The following is a 17437-nucleotide window of genomic DNA, read 5'->3' as shown; positions in this document are numbered from 1 at the left end:
ATAATTAAATAAAAATTTATTGATGTAATTATTTGCCTCCGAGCTCTGTTCCTCCTGGAAAGTTTTCCGTGGACGTCCATGCTTGCTTGCGTTGCTGTGGTTGACTCAAATATGGGACAAAATCGTTCAAAGTGTACAAAATCAATGTAGAAAATATATAAAAATTATATGTTAATTATTGCAAACAATAAGTTTTAAGAATAAAAATGGACACTTACGATTTTAAAAATTGTAAATATGTCTTTTTAATCAGGCAGCTGTGAATTATTCAAAGAGATATATACAAATAATGTAAACAGAATTATGCCTTTACACATCTGTTTTGCATGCAGTATATAACACAGTTTGTATTATTTACATATTTTCGAATAAATATTTTAAACATTCAAAATTTTTATATGGGCCTATAGTATGTATAGCCTATAAAATATATTTAATCAATAGTTTTCTTTGATTTTTCCTGATTTTATTAAATAATTTATAAGAATAATGCGATCGTTGTCGTAAACACAATTGATTTAGAAAATCATCACAAAAATGAAATTAATAGTCCATTATTACTATTGGTGTGCATATATTAATAATAATACAAATATTTGTTAATTTTTCGTAAATATTATGGAAAAAATTATTTAAAATAGCGTTATTTAACATACCTGATTATCACAATCATTTTGTTTTGCTTAATATTCGCAGCCATTATAAAATTAAGACGAATCCTAACAAAACTATTGATGTAGCTTTAATATACTAAAATTATTTTAATAAAATATACTAGAAAGTTTATATTATTGTATTTTAATATAAATAAACAGTTTATATTCTATAAATATATATAATAAAAATATAAATATAAACAAAGCATCAACTATAGGCCTAATTAAATTATAATTAACATTTTAGACTATTTTTATTAAAAACAATTTTAAAATTAAGTTTTAAATATACATATATATATTTATTTATTTATTTAAAACTTAATTTTAAAATTGTTTTTAATAAAAATAATCTAAAATGTTAATTATAATTTAATTATAGTTGATGCTTTGTTTACATTTTTATTTTTATTATAATAGGTTAAAATTAAATTTTTTAAATCGTTGTTTTTACCCAGAAAATACATTAAACAGCAAAAGAAAGCTTTTATTAAATTGGAATAATTATTTAAATTTAAAAAAAAATTAAATGAAGTATCAAGTGAAGATAGATCTTTACCATTATCTAAAAATAAATATTAACTTACTTCTAGTCTACACTTCGTTTAAAATGTTAGCAATTATAATTTTGTCATTAGGAAAGAACTGAAATCATTAAAAAGTTTGTAACGGGAAATTAATTATAAAAATGTTCATACATTAAGACAAACTAGTATTTTCATATATATGTTTATATAGAAAATTAGAATAATAAACTAAGATTTATAGCATAAATTTATATTATTTATACAAGCAAAAAGTTTGATGATAAAATCAGTTAAAAAATAATACAATCAAATTTAATTTTTAACAGAATATTTAATGAAATGGATTATTATTTATTCGGAGAATGAATAAATTTAATTCTAATTTTATTTTTTCTATAGTATTCGAATTTGTATTGTAAAAATTTTCTTTTACATTGATTTTTTTATATGTAGATACTGTACGTAAGATATGAATAAAAAATTATATTTCGATTTGAATCTAAATTTCAATGAAGCAAACTTCATGAAAGTGACATTAAATTAGCTTTTAAACTAATGTAGTATCGGTTCTATTTAACACTAAAATAATCAACATATTTTCAGCCAATAAAAACAATAAAAATGCGTAGCTGATATGCTGTATTATTCATCTGACACACAAAAAATTAGTCATTTCTACAAAAACTAATAGATAACAAATTTATTAAACATTATATCTGCATAATCAATCAATGCATTGTCTATAATTCGTTTCGGAAATTTTTGCAAAGAAAGCATTTTTCGTAGTTAATGGAGTTATTAACGCCATTTACTACGAAAGTTAACTTATTGTAAACAATTTTTACAATAAGTTATTTTTTAGTTCTTGAAAAAATAAGCGTGTCAGGCATATAAGCACTCTTTTTATTTTGAAAAATTCTATGTATTTTTATGGTATCAATTTAGATACTTTCTACTAATACTTAATATTATTTTGTAGGAAAATATAATTGTTAAAATATATATAAATTAGAATTTTAATGAAAACTTTTTAGTATTAATGTTTTTTCATTGGGCTGCAATTTTAAACAATTGTAGACCTATAAATTCTCACTGTCTGTCATTCCTTAAACTCGAGAACGGAATTAGATAGATGAACGTCGAGACCAGATATGGAAAGCTTAGGGGAAGGAGGCCCCGATTAACTGTATATGAACGTATGATATAGACTGAAAGTCATATGATTTCAATTCAAAATTTCCTCTAGAATGGAGTTACATAGATGACCAGCATGATTCTTGTTATTAGGAAAAGTATAATATACAGGGGCAAGACACGACCAATTTCAGACCGACAGGATATACACTGCTGGTCAGGCAAAATGCAACACCATGAAAGAAGCTTCCATTGTTTTTCAATATATGTAGTCCACCACGGCGTTGCATTTTACTTGGGCAGCAGTGTATTTTAAATTAAATAAATTAAAAATATGATTCCCTCGACTCTTGGCCGTCCCCATTGTGGGCTTGGCCGAATCCATTAATTAAGGAATGATTTTTAAAAGGCCTTAGAGCTTACAATGAGGAAAGAAAAGAAAATAAATAAATAAATAAATAAATAATGGAAAGTAGTTTAGAATCGCCCTCTAAATTTATTGCAAATTCTTTCAAACCATGTTAAGATTTCTAGCTACAAGACAATAAAATTAACAGTACAGTGAAATCTCGATTTAACGAACTAATTCGGGCGAAGGGTATCCGTTAAAAGCGGAAGGTCCATTATATAATAAAGCGAGTTTTCCGAATGTGGGTGTTAAAAAAATCGGTATATTAGTTTATCTGTTTTTACTTATGTAGACACGTTGATGTAATTAAAATTTGGTATGTATGAGAAGTTTAATTTCACAGAAAAGTTTTCTACATGTATTATTGGTTGTTTTCTATGTACTGTACTCGCCGCAATTCTGAAACTGTAATAAACAAGTAAGCCTATACAATCTATATCGAAATAATCAGACATTTTTTTTGGAAAATACACGTTATGAGCGGCGACTGTTGGATTTGAAAAAAATAACCTGTTAATTTATTGATAGTTACATATAAAAGGCATTTTAAAACTAATAGGTTGTTAAATTTCACATATGACATACGGACCGGAAATTTTGTCCGTTAAGTCCGAAGTCCGTTAAATTAAATCGAGATTATATAAATACTGTATATAAAATATATTTCTATATATTTTTTCATTGTAATAATTTTCGTAAATCTCATTTCTTGTTCTGTTTTCTGTAAGCAAATATATATACATACATATGGAAATACATGAAAATACTGGTTTGTCTTCATGCAAACATTTTTTAAATTAGCTTTCCCGTTGTAAACTTTTTAATGATTTTAGTTCTTCACTAATGAAAATTATAATTGCTAACATTTAAACGAAATATGATGTAATATTTATTTTTAGATAATATAACGATTTATCTCCATGTATAATTAGTATAATTAATCGAATAAGTAATTTAATAACTTATTATTAATAATTTCTTTTTTACCTGAAAGTATTCATAAAGTCTATAAAATTTGCATACACGGAATGCAATCAAATAATAGATTCACATAATTTGGAATTAGATACTGCATTTAATTGAAACCAAATTCTCGTTTGGTAAGTATTAATTTATAATATTGATATAATGTTTAATCTGAATATGAAGGAATAAAAACAAGTATTAACTTAAAAACATACTGTTTTTCTTTATATACTACATATACACTTTTATATTAAGTTTGCCAAATTATTAGACTAAATTTTCGTTATAATTCAAGTTTATATCTGACTTGTGAGCTAAAATTAATATTACACGACCCATTTATTCTTGCTTGTAGGCCTAAACATACGTATCCTTATGTTAATATTGTGGCTTCATAAATACAATACTATTTTGCTGTCGTTTACAATCAGATTATTATTATTTTACGTTGAGTTTAGTTAAAATTGATAAGAGCAATCAAACCATTTTAGAATCCAGAAAAATAGTACAATAGATGATTTGCTTCAGGGGAGAGAGTCGTGCAGTACTGACCACCTTAATATTTTTGGCCGTAACAAATGTAAAACTCGAAAAAAAAACTGATTTTGCAACAGTAATATGATACCTCAGACTGCTTCATAAAGTATAAAGATTTCTCTAAACTTTGCCTAAAGTACTAATAATTTCTAAATAAAAAAGTCTTGAATTCGGCCAGTGCAAATATTGTCGTCCAGTATCGACCACTTACTGTTCTAAAGGATATATATTAAGATCTTAATGATAATATAAATTATTTTGGTGACTTTTTATTCAAGTAAATAAAAGTACGAAATTCTTTGACAATAGAATAGTGCACTATTGTACTATAACCAATCATATTTACTCGAAAAAGTGAATACTAGAAAAATAGGAACAAATCTTCGAAAGTTTACAATGAACACAAATAAAATACAAAATGTTTTCTTGATCGGCACATTTGATATGCACACAACCCTTACATGCAATGCACTGTAACCAATCTTCTTGAATGAACTTTTAATCCTGATCTGGTATCTGCAAATAAAAAATTAGGTGTTTTTCCATTTCTTCATCGAAAGTCCTTTGCAATGTACCATCTGAGGAACAATATTTGTATTTTAGCCAACGTGGATAGTTCTCATTCGATCAAGGCCTACTAATGTTTTTGGAACTGAATATACAAGAACTTCATCTAATGCCATTTTCATGCTAGCTTTGGTCCATTTTACCTTCTTTTTCACACTTTCTGCCATTTCTCATTAAATTGAGAAGGAAGAAAACAGACCTTTTAAAAAAAATTACTTTTCGTCCGTACTGGGCGATTGCTATTTTGGAGATTGTCCATTGTATATAGTTTTATATTGTGAAACTAATATGCTTTATCTTAAACTAATATCACTATAGACAAAATATACTTTAAAATGAAATTAACTACTCATCTCCAGAGTAGAATTAAAGCCGCGAAAATAACTTTTGACGCATTAAATACCAACAAGCACATTCTCTGGCTGGTGGTACCTACAATCCTAACCAAGCAAAATAGTCCCCAAAGTACTATATATATATATATGACCTCTGATGATGATATTCTTCTTCGTATGTCTGTAGAATGCTGCTATCTACCTCCAGTAGCGAAAATATAGTAATGGTTGGCACTGTACGATTCTCTGATTCTTAAATGAATAGATTTCAAAGCACAAAATAATATCAGATTCAAACTTTTCCAAACATTGGTTAGTAGCCTAGTATTTAAAAATACTAGAAGGGAACAAGGTCAGAGTCAAAAGGCATGATGATCTGGAAATGGTTAAACCAAGAGACTGAACATTAAAATTTTTTATAAAACATATGTAAGAGAAAATGGTTCAAAGAATAAAATGAAAAATAATGGAGCAAAACTTTTCACAACAATAATACAGAAAAACACTTTTTGTTATGAAATCACAAAGACTAGTAAAATTACTTAATTATAATTGTTAAAAAGAGAAAGGATTAAACTTCAGAATTAATTTTTTGATGACTGAAAACACATTTCTTTGAAAACATTTTTGTACACCTCAGTACACACTTAAAATATCAAAAAGATCGTTTACGTCATGAACATTCTCAACTCCATGTTCTGACAACCCTATTTACCTACAACTAGTTTGATAATTTACATTTTAACTTTAAAGTAGATCTTGAGTATTTTTTTTTTCAGTTCATTCATTAAAATTGTTTCAAGTATACTTTATTGAAATCTGTATGTGAAGTGTCCTGAAGAACTAATCAATACACGCAGGTATGAAGAAAATCATGCAAGTTTTGTGAAGAGTAAACAGTGAAACACTCAACTACGATTATATACTACGTATATTTAATAATATGCATGTATGTGATTGAAAACTATAATTAAAATAATCTGAAAATATAGATTCATAAAAACTTGTGTTTATAGAGATAGGAAATTCTTCGTCTGGAAACACTTTTGCTTTCGGGAATCTTTATCATTTAAATATTTAAAGTCGAAACTAGCAACGTAATCTAGAAATAGGATATCTTACGATAATTACGATGAATAAATGAAGTACTACAGCAAATGGAAAATGCAGACTTCAGTCTAATAATTTGACTAAACACACAGTATATTTGAAAAACTGAAATTATAAATTGTAAATACCACTCTAAAAATATGAATCGACAGTTTTTGTATATTATTGAAACAATTACTTTTATATAGGCCTACATAACAAAATTGTTCAAACTACAAATTGATTTATAAAATTTGTGTAAGCTATACAAAATGCGAACATAGGTCTACAGGAAACGATTCATGAATAACATATGAAACAGATGTCTGATGGCAGAGTAAATAAAATTATCATCAAAACGGGTTTAAAAGATTGGAATTACCTCGAATTTTTGACAAATTTTAATCTGCACATTTTAATTTTAAACATTTCATTATATCATATCAAATTGAATGAAACTAACACTAGTTAGCACCATTAATACAAACTACACTTTGAAAAAATAACCATTTCTTATTACCAACATGTGAATAAAGTTGATCGTCGAAAAATGTTTTCCCCCTTAATACGATATCGATCGCATTATAATTTTATATAAGTTAAATGTGTAATAATCCACTTAGATTTTAATAAATATGAAGCATTAATTGTAATAAAAATATGTCGCGATATTCTCCCAAAGGTGGCACAGTAGTTTGTTCCGATAGACTTTAAAATTACGTGTACTTTACAATGAAGAATGTTGTGTAGAACAAATTTAATTTTCAACAACGAATCAGCGTTGAGCTCAATACTGTCACAAAAGCGTTCAATTTACACACTGCACTCTGCTCGATAGTATTTTTAACGTTGCCTTAATGCTTTCACTCCGCAACTATGGTGAAAAATTGATTCCCGATGTATTGCGAGAATTTTTTCGAAGAATACAAGAAAAATCAGTGTTAATTTAGTTTAAAACATTAAAAATTTAATGGGGCAAAGATAGGAATTTGTTAGTTACTAATCTGAATTGTAAATTTTGCATTAAAATTCTTAAGTCTTTTTATTCAATTAAATAAAATATTGGACGATAAACTTCAATTTCGAAAACGAAATATAAAAACCATTTATCAACGTTTACTAAAAATAGCATCCAGCCAGGCATGATGGAATGCCGGTGAAATGATGAAAATTGAAATATTTTCATAGCCTGTATTAACTATAAATATAAATTTCTAATAAATATCTACATGAGAAATTATCCAAAACTTCATAATTTTGTTTTTAATTTATAGTTTAGTCAAGTATTAAAAATTTTAATTAATGATATGGTGAGAAATGAACGTATTGTTTTATTGCCTACAATATCCTTTATATTCAAGTAGAATTTTTTTTTCAAATAAACTTTTATCATATTACATTTCTGTCGAAAATAGAAATTGAAAACTTCGTTTTTTAATGCTGCTTTATGCAATTTATTAAAATACCAACAAAATAATAATTGATATTTTCAAAATACTTATAATTATTGAAAGTTTTTCTCATTTAAGAGATGGGTTATAAAGATTCAATAATATATAATTTCTTACTGAGAGAAAATAAAAATTGTCAATTTATAGAATACAGTACATAATTTATATATGTTATGCATGTATACGTATATTATTGTTGCAGTTGATATAACTTTCCTATAAAAAAAAAAAAAAAAATTGTGCAAATTGTAGAGAGACTGTTTATGAAATTAGGATAATTTACCATCATCAAAAACAAAGCTTCTCGGGCAATACCGAATTTCCTGAACTTTTTAAAAGTAAACTTATTGGCTCATTTATTCGAAATATTTATCTTGTAATATGCGATTCTACAAAACAATTATGGATTTCTTCTAGTGACTATTAATTTTATTTAAAAATTAGTTTTTCGCATAACTTTTTTTACATTGATAATATTGAAACACCGAAATCGTTTCAATTTTCATGACATTAAAAAAATCAAATATAGATTCTATAAAGTATTGAAATAAAGTTTAGATTAATCCATTTATAAAGCTTTCCTTGTTCTTTAAGTGTAAAAGAAAGCAAATAAATGAAGTTTTGCGATGTTTTTCATACTATTGATATAATTGTGTACTTTTAATTAATTAATGAATTCTGTACCTTCGTTGTACTTTATTTGAAGTACAACGAAGGTACAGAATTCATTACAAAAATTTCGAAATATTAGTGGAAAATTTTCATAGAAATTACTACAAAATCATGAAATTAAACAATATCAATACCATCTAAACGAAGGTCAAGATTTTTCTTAATATTTATTAGTATGTTTAAGATATTATATAGGTTCAGTGTATACTGTAGTAACTGTTCATATACTATATTCTCGATAACGTTTTTAAGCTACAGAAATTTAAATCCTTGTGATATTTCTATTATAGAAGTTTTATTGGAATCTAATTTCCCTCTCTTTCTTTCTTGGGAGTTTTCTGGAAGACGATAACTAAAATAAAAAAAAAATTAAGAAAGAACACATCTGAACTCATACTCAAAACAACTTTGTAACTTTGTCTAATTATTATTATTTTGTAGTTGCCTTTTTATTTTTAAAAACTTGAGAACAGTTTTGCCTATTTTTATTAGTCGCTTTTTTACTTATAAGACAGCCAATAAAAAGTTCATTTAAAACAAAAATTTAACATAGTTATTAATGTAATGATGTCCAGTTTTATCGAGAATTAGCATTTTTGAAACCAGACTATAGTTATGAAAAAACTGTTTTGTTGATAACGTAATTAATGATCGTCTATGAATCCACACGTCGAATTTCATAATAAAAAACGATTCAAAATTTAATTTTAATAAAAGATGTAATTTAAGTGATTCAGTGTAAAATATTACAAGCTTAAAATATTTCATTTGCATACTTCTGAGTTTATTAATTTCTTTGGTATCGTCTTACTCCACTTGAAAATGTAGCAAGAAGTCAGGATTCGAATAAAACTTGGTTATAGTTTTACCAGTCTTATTTTGAGAGATTTTGAAAATGCATTCCCTTGCCAGCAGCAATAATTAAATTCCACTGTGTGAAGTGGTAAAAAAAAGTTTATGGAATTGATCTCTAATGTATAAATGACATCGTAGAAATATGTTACTAATGATATTTAAGGAATATCTGTATTTTTCTCCTGTTGCACTATACTGTACAGTACATAATTTCGAAAATTCAACAGTTTCATAATATACAGTGTAAATGTTAGTTAATTTCAAAATATCGAAGTCTCTTAATTATTTTAAGCGAAAATTGTGTTGACTACGTGTTCACGAGATCTCTCGAATTTTTGACATTTTATATCTGTGATAATTGGTCGTAACTGTGCGAATTTGTTTACATGCGAGCGTTTCAGGAATGCAGCCATGCATAAATCATGAATAGAACTGGACAGTGTGATTAAGAAATGACACTTCTGAAATGCGACATTGAAAATTATAGTATTACAATTATCTGTTTGAAAATTAGCAAAAACAATTTTGCATTTATTTTCAAAAATATCATAAATGATGAAATCACTGATTAAACGAGTTAAGATTCAACGCTTTTAACAAATGTTAATAGAATTGTTATAAATTAAGGAATTAAATATACCGAAAATTAAAACAAATTTTAAAATTCTTTAGATTATATTTTCTCTAATCGTCATGATTTTAAATTAAAATGTTTCCACCTAAAAACATTAAAAATAAATTATTAAACATTTTAAACAACATTTTATTAAGGCAACCGTATGAATATCTTAATGAATTAAATCACTAGAAAACTGTCTGCAAACAAAAATACTTTATTGAATGCAGTATTACAGTCAAGTAACAAACATGAAAGACAAAACTTCACCACAAATATGTCGTGTTATAAATTAAAACGATAAACCAATAGTGACTTATTCAGGAATAATAATTTATTTTTTTTATTTATTTTTTATTTTTGTAGGAAAAATCTGACTTCATATTGTGTGACCTTTCAGTTAAGGATTAATATAGATCCTAACTACGCCCGTTTAAAAAGGTGGGATAGAAAACAAGTGACATTATGGACATTTTGTGGATTTAATAAGGGAATAAAGAATTTTCAAAGAGTATACTAACAGTATTACCATGGAAACTGCAGTGCAGTAGCAAAAAAGGCAACTGTGTAACATGAATTGACATTTATGATAATAGTTGTTCAATCTTCAGAGTGATAACTTAAATCATGATGTTTACAGTATATGATTCAAATTTTGATTGCCACTGCACTGAGTTACTCCAAGGGATTTGCATGCTAGACAGTCAAACTACAAGATACACAAATTACATATGCAGTGCATCCCAATGATTTCATAGAGTAAAAGATGGCAATTTCACTCCTCAACTAAGCACACCCCTACATTATAACACACCACAAACTTGTTACTGAATTTCTCTTACAGCACCAGAGAAAGGCTTTCATTTTAAATTACTACAACAAAGCACCTTCAACTGGCTTTGAGCTATGAGGATAGAATGATTGTAAATGCAGAGCTGCCATGATTTGGGCTACCAATGGCAATACAGTTATGATCTACACAAGATCCTTTCTATAAAGTATACTCAAACCAATTAATACTGCAGAATAAGCAATTTTTATTCTATTGGAATGTGATCCTAACAGCATCTCACAAACAGGTCACTCAATCAGATGGCTTTGTGCATGTAACTTTATCTTTTTTTTTACACAATTTTTGTATAAATGAGATGGGGCACTTGAAGCCTCACTATATGGAATAACATATGGGACAAGGCCACCTTGTCTCACAAAAACTACAATTTCAACAGGTTTTCCTCCACAAAGATTGGACTATAGCATAAAAATATTGACCAACATGGAAGTAATAACAGATTTTAGTTTTCAACATGGTTTATAAAAAATTTCACCATGCCAAAATACATCTCTTTTTGGGAAAGTGAAAAAGGGAGAATGAGGGGAGACAGCCGTTGAGAAAAAATAGAAGGAATAAACATTGCATAGTGGAGAAAACCTGTAAGACAACTACATTTACATTTCACACTATAATAGCACAAGCCATTTCTATTACATATACTATATTCTAATCTACATGTTCAGATATGTTTGGTAATACAATGTGAATAGTAGATCTCCAAAGTCACAACTTCACAATCTGTTGGCAGAGTTCAACAAAAATAATCAACACTAACAAAAAAACTTGAACTGGAACATTATAAATATTGTAAACCACATTTCTGTTCTTTTAAAGTTCTGCAATATTGAATAAATGCTGTAAACTGGTCACTGCCAATTTTTCAGCGGATTAAAAATGTTTTACAAACTGAAGATTAATGGCAGAGTTATTTATATGACAGCAGGTAGATGGATATCACATTAAGAAATTCATTCCCCCCCATAAAACAAACTCCAAACTATAAACCCTATAAACATTCATTTCCCTGATATATTAAGTATGTAAAAACTTCTTGGCACATTCTCCCAATCCCACCCATTAAATAATAACTGACTAAAGAACAAAAACAACAGTTTCATTTGTGCTCAATTTGTATAACAACTGCTGTCTGTTGAAGACATCTGCCATTAATGTTCAAAACTGTTATAACTGTAGATTATTGGTAACCACCAACATACATGTAAAAACACTAATACAAACTAATATCAGAAAATAGCTTGCCATTATGTGAAGAAGAATTCTTGTTCTGCAGCAATTTGAGCACTACATTATAGTTAACTTATTATTTTCCTTCAGAAGTATAATAAATATACTCTCCTGAAAGTTCACATCCAAAAGATACCAATTCAAATTGCAAACTTTTATACTTCTATTTCAGAAATAAATGGACGTTAAATATTAAATATCCATTGTACGTTGAAGTACTGTTGCCGCTAAGACTGGATATTTCATAATGATGGATGGTTAATTTTTACAAGCATGATAAAAAAAATTTAACAGTTACAGTAAAATAAATTCAAATATTCATTAAATAAGTAAAGATCATTGCAATCAAAAAAACAACATTGATCACAAAACATATCTAACAATAGAAAGTATCAAATATTTAACAAAGATTACTCAAAGCCGAGGAATGATTGCATAAAATTGAACTAGTTGTGCAAATCAGATTACAAATATAATAGAAATAAAATCAATTTGTCTAAGACAATGTGACTGCGCTCAGATCTTTCAAGCATATTTTTAAACATTAGTTTAAAATTATAGAATTCCAAAATGTCTGCAAATGGTTTGAGCATGGCATCTCCCAATCCAAATGAATGGTATTAAATGAGTGCCAATTAAGACATTATTGCAGACGAATAATGTGTGCTTATTGCCACTTCTGCAAGAATTTCTATTTAAATTCTCATCACAAACTTAAAACATTAGCAAGTTTTAAGAACTATATTAATGCATATTTTAAGATATAATAACTCAATCTACCTTGTGTTTTTATTTTGTACACAGGAAGATCCTGAAATTTCTTCATTGTTTGAAATAGATATTCATCATAAAGGCATATAATTTTTTAGCCAATTTGTAAATTAAACTGAACAATGTATATCAACATATTATTTGCAGAAGAATATAACTTATAATAACCAATATAAGAAATGAAATAGACTAGTGGCATGATTGCTCCTAACATATTATGATTCAACTGGATTAAACTCTCATTTTCACAGATAGAAACAGTGAAATAAATAACACAAAGCTAAATTATTAACAAAAAATTGGCACCAATACTTTTCTAAACTTAAAATTGGAAGTTTTATGTACAGGGAAATGCCTGCACGATGTACTGGAAGAACAGACCTGACAGTACAGGTCTAAAGGCATAGTTTGCTGCACTCCAAGCATTTAAGGCAGGACATTTATGCTGGCTAGACATTCAACAACTATTGTTAACAAGTGGCCCCATGGTTTAATGATCACAGCAGTTGGTATTTATGCATCTTTGGCATGCTATTAAAAAAGTCAGTTCACATTAAAAACAAATCTATTAACTTTACACAAAAGTAATCTCTTCAGTTTAGTGGAAGCTTGTAACTGTAACTGTAATTGACTAGGGAAAGTTAGGAAAATTCTTCTTTCTGTAAATATTGATTAATCACTCAAAAAACTTGTTCAATAGGTTTAAATATTAAATGATAGTGTATTGAGTGAAATAACAGTTATCAAGGCTAGTGATCTCAACTTTTTCAACAGGTAAAATCTACCTACAATACTGGCTGCAGCACAGGACCTCTGACTTGTCTGTCACATTTTACATTCTTACTTATAAAAACCAATATCTTACTCTCAAAAGTGAATACAAGTAGATTTAACTTTCACATTCAAAATTTCCAATGCCATGATAACCATTTTATAGGATAGAAGATACAGAAATTAGCAAAATTAGTCTGCTGCAGACATCTTCCAAAGACTAAACTAACCTCTATTCCAATGACATTGAACGTTGTAAATTTTCAATTATTGCCTTTATTGCAGCAAACAAATTTTTTTCCAGCCAAAACATTTATGAAGATACTTTTCAGGGTCCAATACCATGTACTTGAACATAGCAATACACATATAATCTGTAATCTTTACTTGCAAGAACAACAGATCCATCATCCATAAGAGCAACATCAAAACATTGGGCATGCTTTACTTTACTTTCTAAAGCATTTACAAGCTGTCCATCCTGAGTAAAAATGGTAATGTTAAAATTGTTATGATTATCAGCAACTAATATTTCTCCATTCTGATTTATGCATACTCCAATAGGATAATTAGTTAATCCTTCTCCTCCAATTTGTCTAAGAAACGAACCATCATAGTTAAAAACTTTTACACAGTGAGCTCTATTATCACTGATGAATATTTCTTGCTTATCATTGACAACAACTCCATTTGGAAATTCTAAATGTTTAGAACATCCAAATTTTTGAAGAACATTACCCATCTGATCAAAAATTATTACCCTCATAACCTTACATTCCACTACAATAATACGACCTTTAATATCAACAGTGACACCACGAGGATGCTGGAGTATATTTGCTCCAAATTTACGTACAAACTGTCCGTACTGATTATATATTTGAATTTGATGAGTTGGACTTCTTTCAGTCACTATTATATCTCCAGATGTTTTTACAACAGCAACTCTATTTGGATAAAGAAGCTGACCATCTCTCTTACCACATTCTCCAAACTGGAACTTAAAGCGTCCTTCTTTATCAAATATTTGGATACGGTGATTATTTGTATCAGCAACAATTATATCATTTTGGGCATTTACAGCAACACCACTTGGTTCTGTAAATTGACCTTCCATAACTCCAAATTCTCCAAATTTACAATGATAAATCATTTTCTGCCTTTTTATTTGTGATTTAAGAGGATAAATATTTGTAGATATAAATTTTGGAGATATATCAATTAGAGGATCAGTTAAAGAATATGTTTCAGTAGTTCCATTTTGAAATATATCTCCAGTTCCACTGGACCATTTTTCATAAGGACTTAAATCAGTCAGACTTGTGGAAAAAGGGCCAAGGCTGTTTGCAGAATTAAATCTTTTTGATAATATAGATGATTCAAATATATGACCATTCTGATGATAAGTACGTTCTGAACCAATTGTACCATTTGGTCTAGCAATGGGTGGTGGTTTAGATGTATGACTGGCTACTTCAGCATTATGGCGAACATAGCCAAATGTATTTCTCACACCAACTTGAATTGCTTGATAATTTGATACAAATTCGAGATCAAAACTTTGCAGATTCACTTCTGGATTAAAAGCAAGGATATGTTGTAGAGTAGAATCTAACAATTGTTTAAAAACCAATATTTCTGTGTTACTGGAAAATTTAGTAATTCTATCAACAAATTCACACATCCGATGAATTTTGTCTATCATTTCTTGAATTTTTTGGCCCAATAAACTTAGAGAAACAATTTTGGTATTGTACATATTATCCAATTCTTTTTGTGTTTCTTGTTTCCTTTCTTCTAACATTGAACGATAAAACTGAAATGTTTCATTGACCTCATTTTGTGCTTTATGATATTGCATCTGGAGACGACTGGAGAAGTGTTCTACAGTTTTTGCTGCATTACGCAAATCATTGGTCTTCAATTTACTATCTTCTATCATTTGACTGATAAGTTCAATCTGTTTTTGACTAACATCAATCAGATTATCATAATCATGCAAACTTTTTGGATGTTCAAGAATTGTACATTCTTTACAAATTGGAATGTTACATGTTTTACAAAAGTATTTCAACAATTCATTCTTATGTCTCAAGCATGCTACAGGCTTCTCAACTTTTAAGTCATCTTTATTTTGAAGTTCACTCAATGTTAAAACATGATGTCCTTCAAAGCAGTGCATGAACTGATGAGCCATCACACAATTTGGACATAGAAAATTGGCACAGTCAAAACATCTAGCAACTGCATTTGATTCCTTGCTTTTGCAACCGGTACAACAAAGAGATGTGCCTTCTATTGCAGCCATTTCCAGAATATTGCTCACAGCATAATCTGATAACAACCCTGCAACACCTTGAACAGGAAGTGAGCACTCTTGTTGACACTGAGGACATTTAATTTTCTCTGTAGATTCCTGTATCTTCTCAAGACAGTGCTGGCAGAATGTATGAAAACAAGGTAATACCTTTGGTAGAGTAAAAATTTCATGGCAAATATTGCATTTTGTTGGAACATCACTTTCTGGCTGATTATGATCACCAATAAAACTAAGAGGAGAAGCTCCCAAAAGTAATGATTCTTGTAATGATGGAGTGGGAGATGCCATTGAAGTCGGCCTGACACTGCTGATTGGTGAACTTGACATTTTGATTGCCTGCAAATAAAAATAAACTTTTAGGATTCAAATACATAATGCACAAATATGTATCTAATAAAGTATTTGAAAAATTATTTTCTAAACAAGATGTAAAAAAATATATATTATAAGTAATAAAAACAAGAATCAAATTAAAAATGATAATTTCAATAATAATAGATTAAATTAGGCAAAATTAAAGTTAATTAATACACTGGAACTTTTCAATTAACACTGATATGCACAAAATAACACTTATCAGTGTCAAAATTAAGGAATTAAAATGTCAGTTTGTATTTTATGAGAATGGAAAACAAAATTTATTTTTCTCCACAGGTAAAACAATTTTACTTCAGACAATGGTTCAAAATTCTATGTGGGCCCAACCCCAATCCCATCCCACCACAAAGGACAGGACTTTCATCTCTCAAAAGCCCTTAGCCCTTGACTGAAATAGAATCATTTGACCCAAAAAGTTGGCTCAGAGCCCTTGTTCAACCAAACTACTTTGCTCCATTGTAGTTCCACCACTGCTGTTCTCTTCACACAACATGTTCTTACTTAAAACAACGAAAGAAAAATGTGTATGAACTTGCATCAGTCTGTTTAAAATGAGTAGTAATGCATTTTAAAGCACTCAAAGCCTTTTTAAAATACTTTATTTAAAAAAAAGTGTATTCTTCCTTTTTAAATTCTATATGAGTATGATTTTTTATAATTTGTAATATTTTTCAAAGTATATTTTCAATATTTTGTATAAAATTTAAAAATATTTAATTGAATATTGAATTTATTATTGGCTAAGTTATTATCCAAAATACACAAATATTTTTATACATCAATCAATAAATATTTATCACTTTTCAGAAAATATTAGATATCTAATGTAAAAAGTTAATACTTTCTCTAACCTGGAAGTTGGAAGTGTGCATTTGTTGACTAGAGGTCACTGAAAATCAGATCATCTTTGTTTGATCTTTGAAGTAACACATCTTGAGGTATTACTTCAAATGACAACATGTAATGGCACAAAGGTTATTTTTTGAAACTAAAGCTTAAGAGTGGGTGGTCCTAAAGATTTCTAGTCAACAATAACATTCAACTTTCAGGTTAGTGGCAGTATTAACTAAATATCTAACGGAAAACTTTTTAACAATTCTTAGTTTGTTGTTAGGTCTAGCATTTAAAGAATTTTATTAATTACCAATGTAAAGAATTATGGAATGTTTAGCAGGAAAAATAAAACTTCTATTTTCTCAGAAAAAAAATGGGAGTGTTGTGCATAATGATTTAGTGAACAACACTCCACACTTTTTTTTTATATTGTCTATTTGAACCTTGTTTATAAATAGGACTTATTATA

At 28.1% G+C, this 17437-nt stretch overlaps 1 protein-coding gene across 7 annotated transcripts in view; it reads right to left on the bottom strand.

The window, feature by feature from the left end:
* Positions 1-10738: 10738 nt before the first annotated feature.
* Positions 10739-17437, bottom strand: part of LOC111635468 (B-box type zinc finger protein ncl-1-like) — a 115550-nt gene continuing 108851 nt past the window's right edge. For all 7 annotated transcript variants that reach the window (XM_023380434.1, XM_023380437.1, XM_023380433.1 and 4 more), the window contains one exon: positions 10739-16092. In XM_023380434.1, coding sequence (XP_023236202.1) covers positions 13765-16083 — 2319 coding nt within the window. In that variant the 5' untranslated portion in view covers positions 16084-16092 and the 3' untranslated portion in view covers positions 10739-13764. The remainder of the gene's footprint in view (positions 16093-17437) is intronic.

Source organism: Centruroides sculpturatus, unplaced genomic scaffold (genome assembly GCF_000671375.1).
Source record: "Centruroides sculpturatus isolate CEXI.00-Female unplaced genomic scaffold, Cexi_2.0 scaffold368, whole genome shotgun sequence".
Taxonomy (NCBI): Eukaryota; Metazoa; Arthropoda; class Arachnida; order Scorpiones; family Buthidae; genus Centruroides; species Centruroides sculpturatus.
This window is presented reverse-complemented; position numbering and strand designations above follow the sequence as displayed.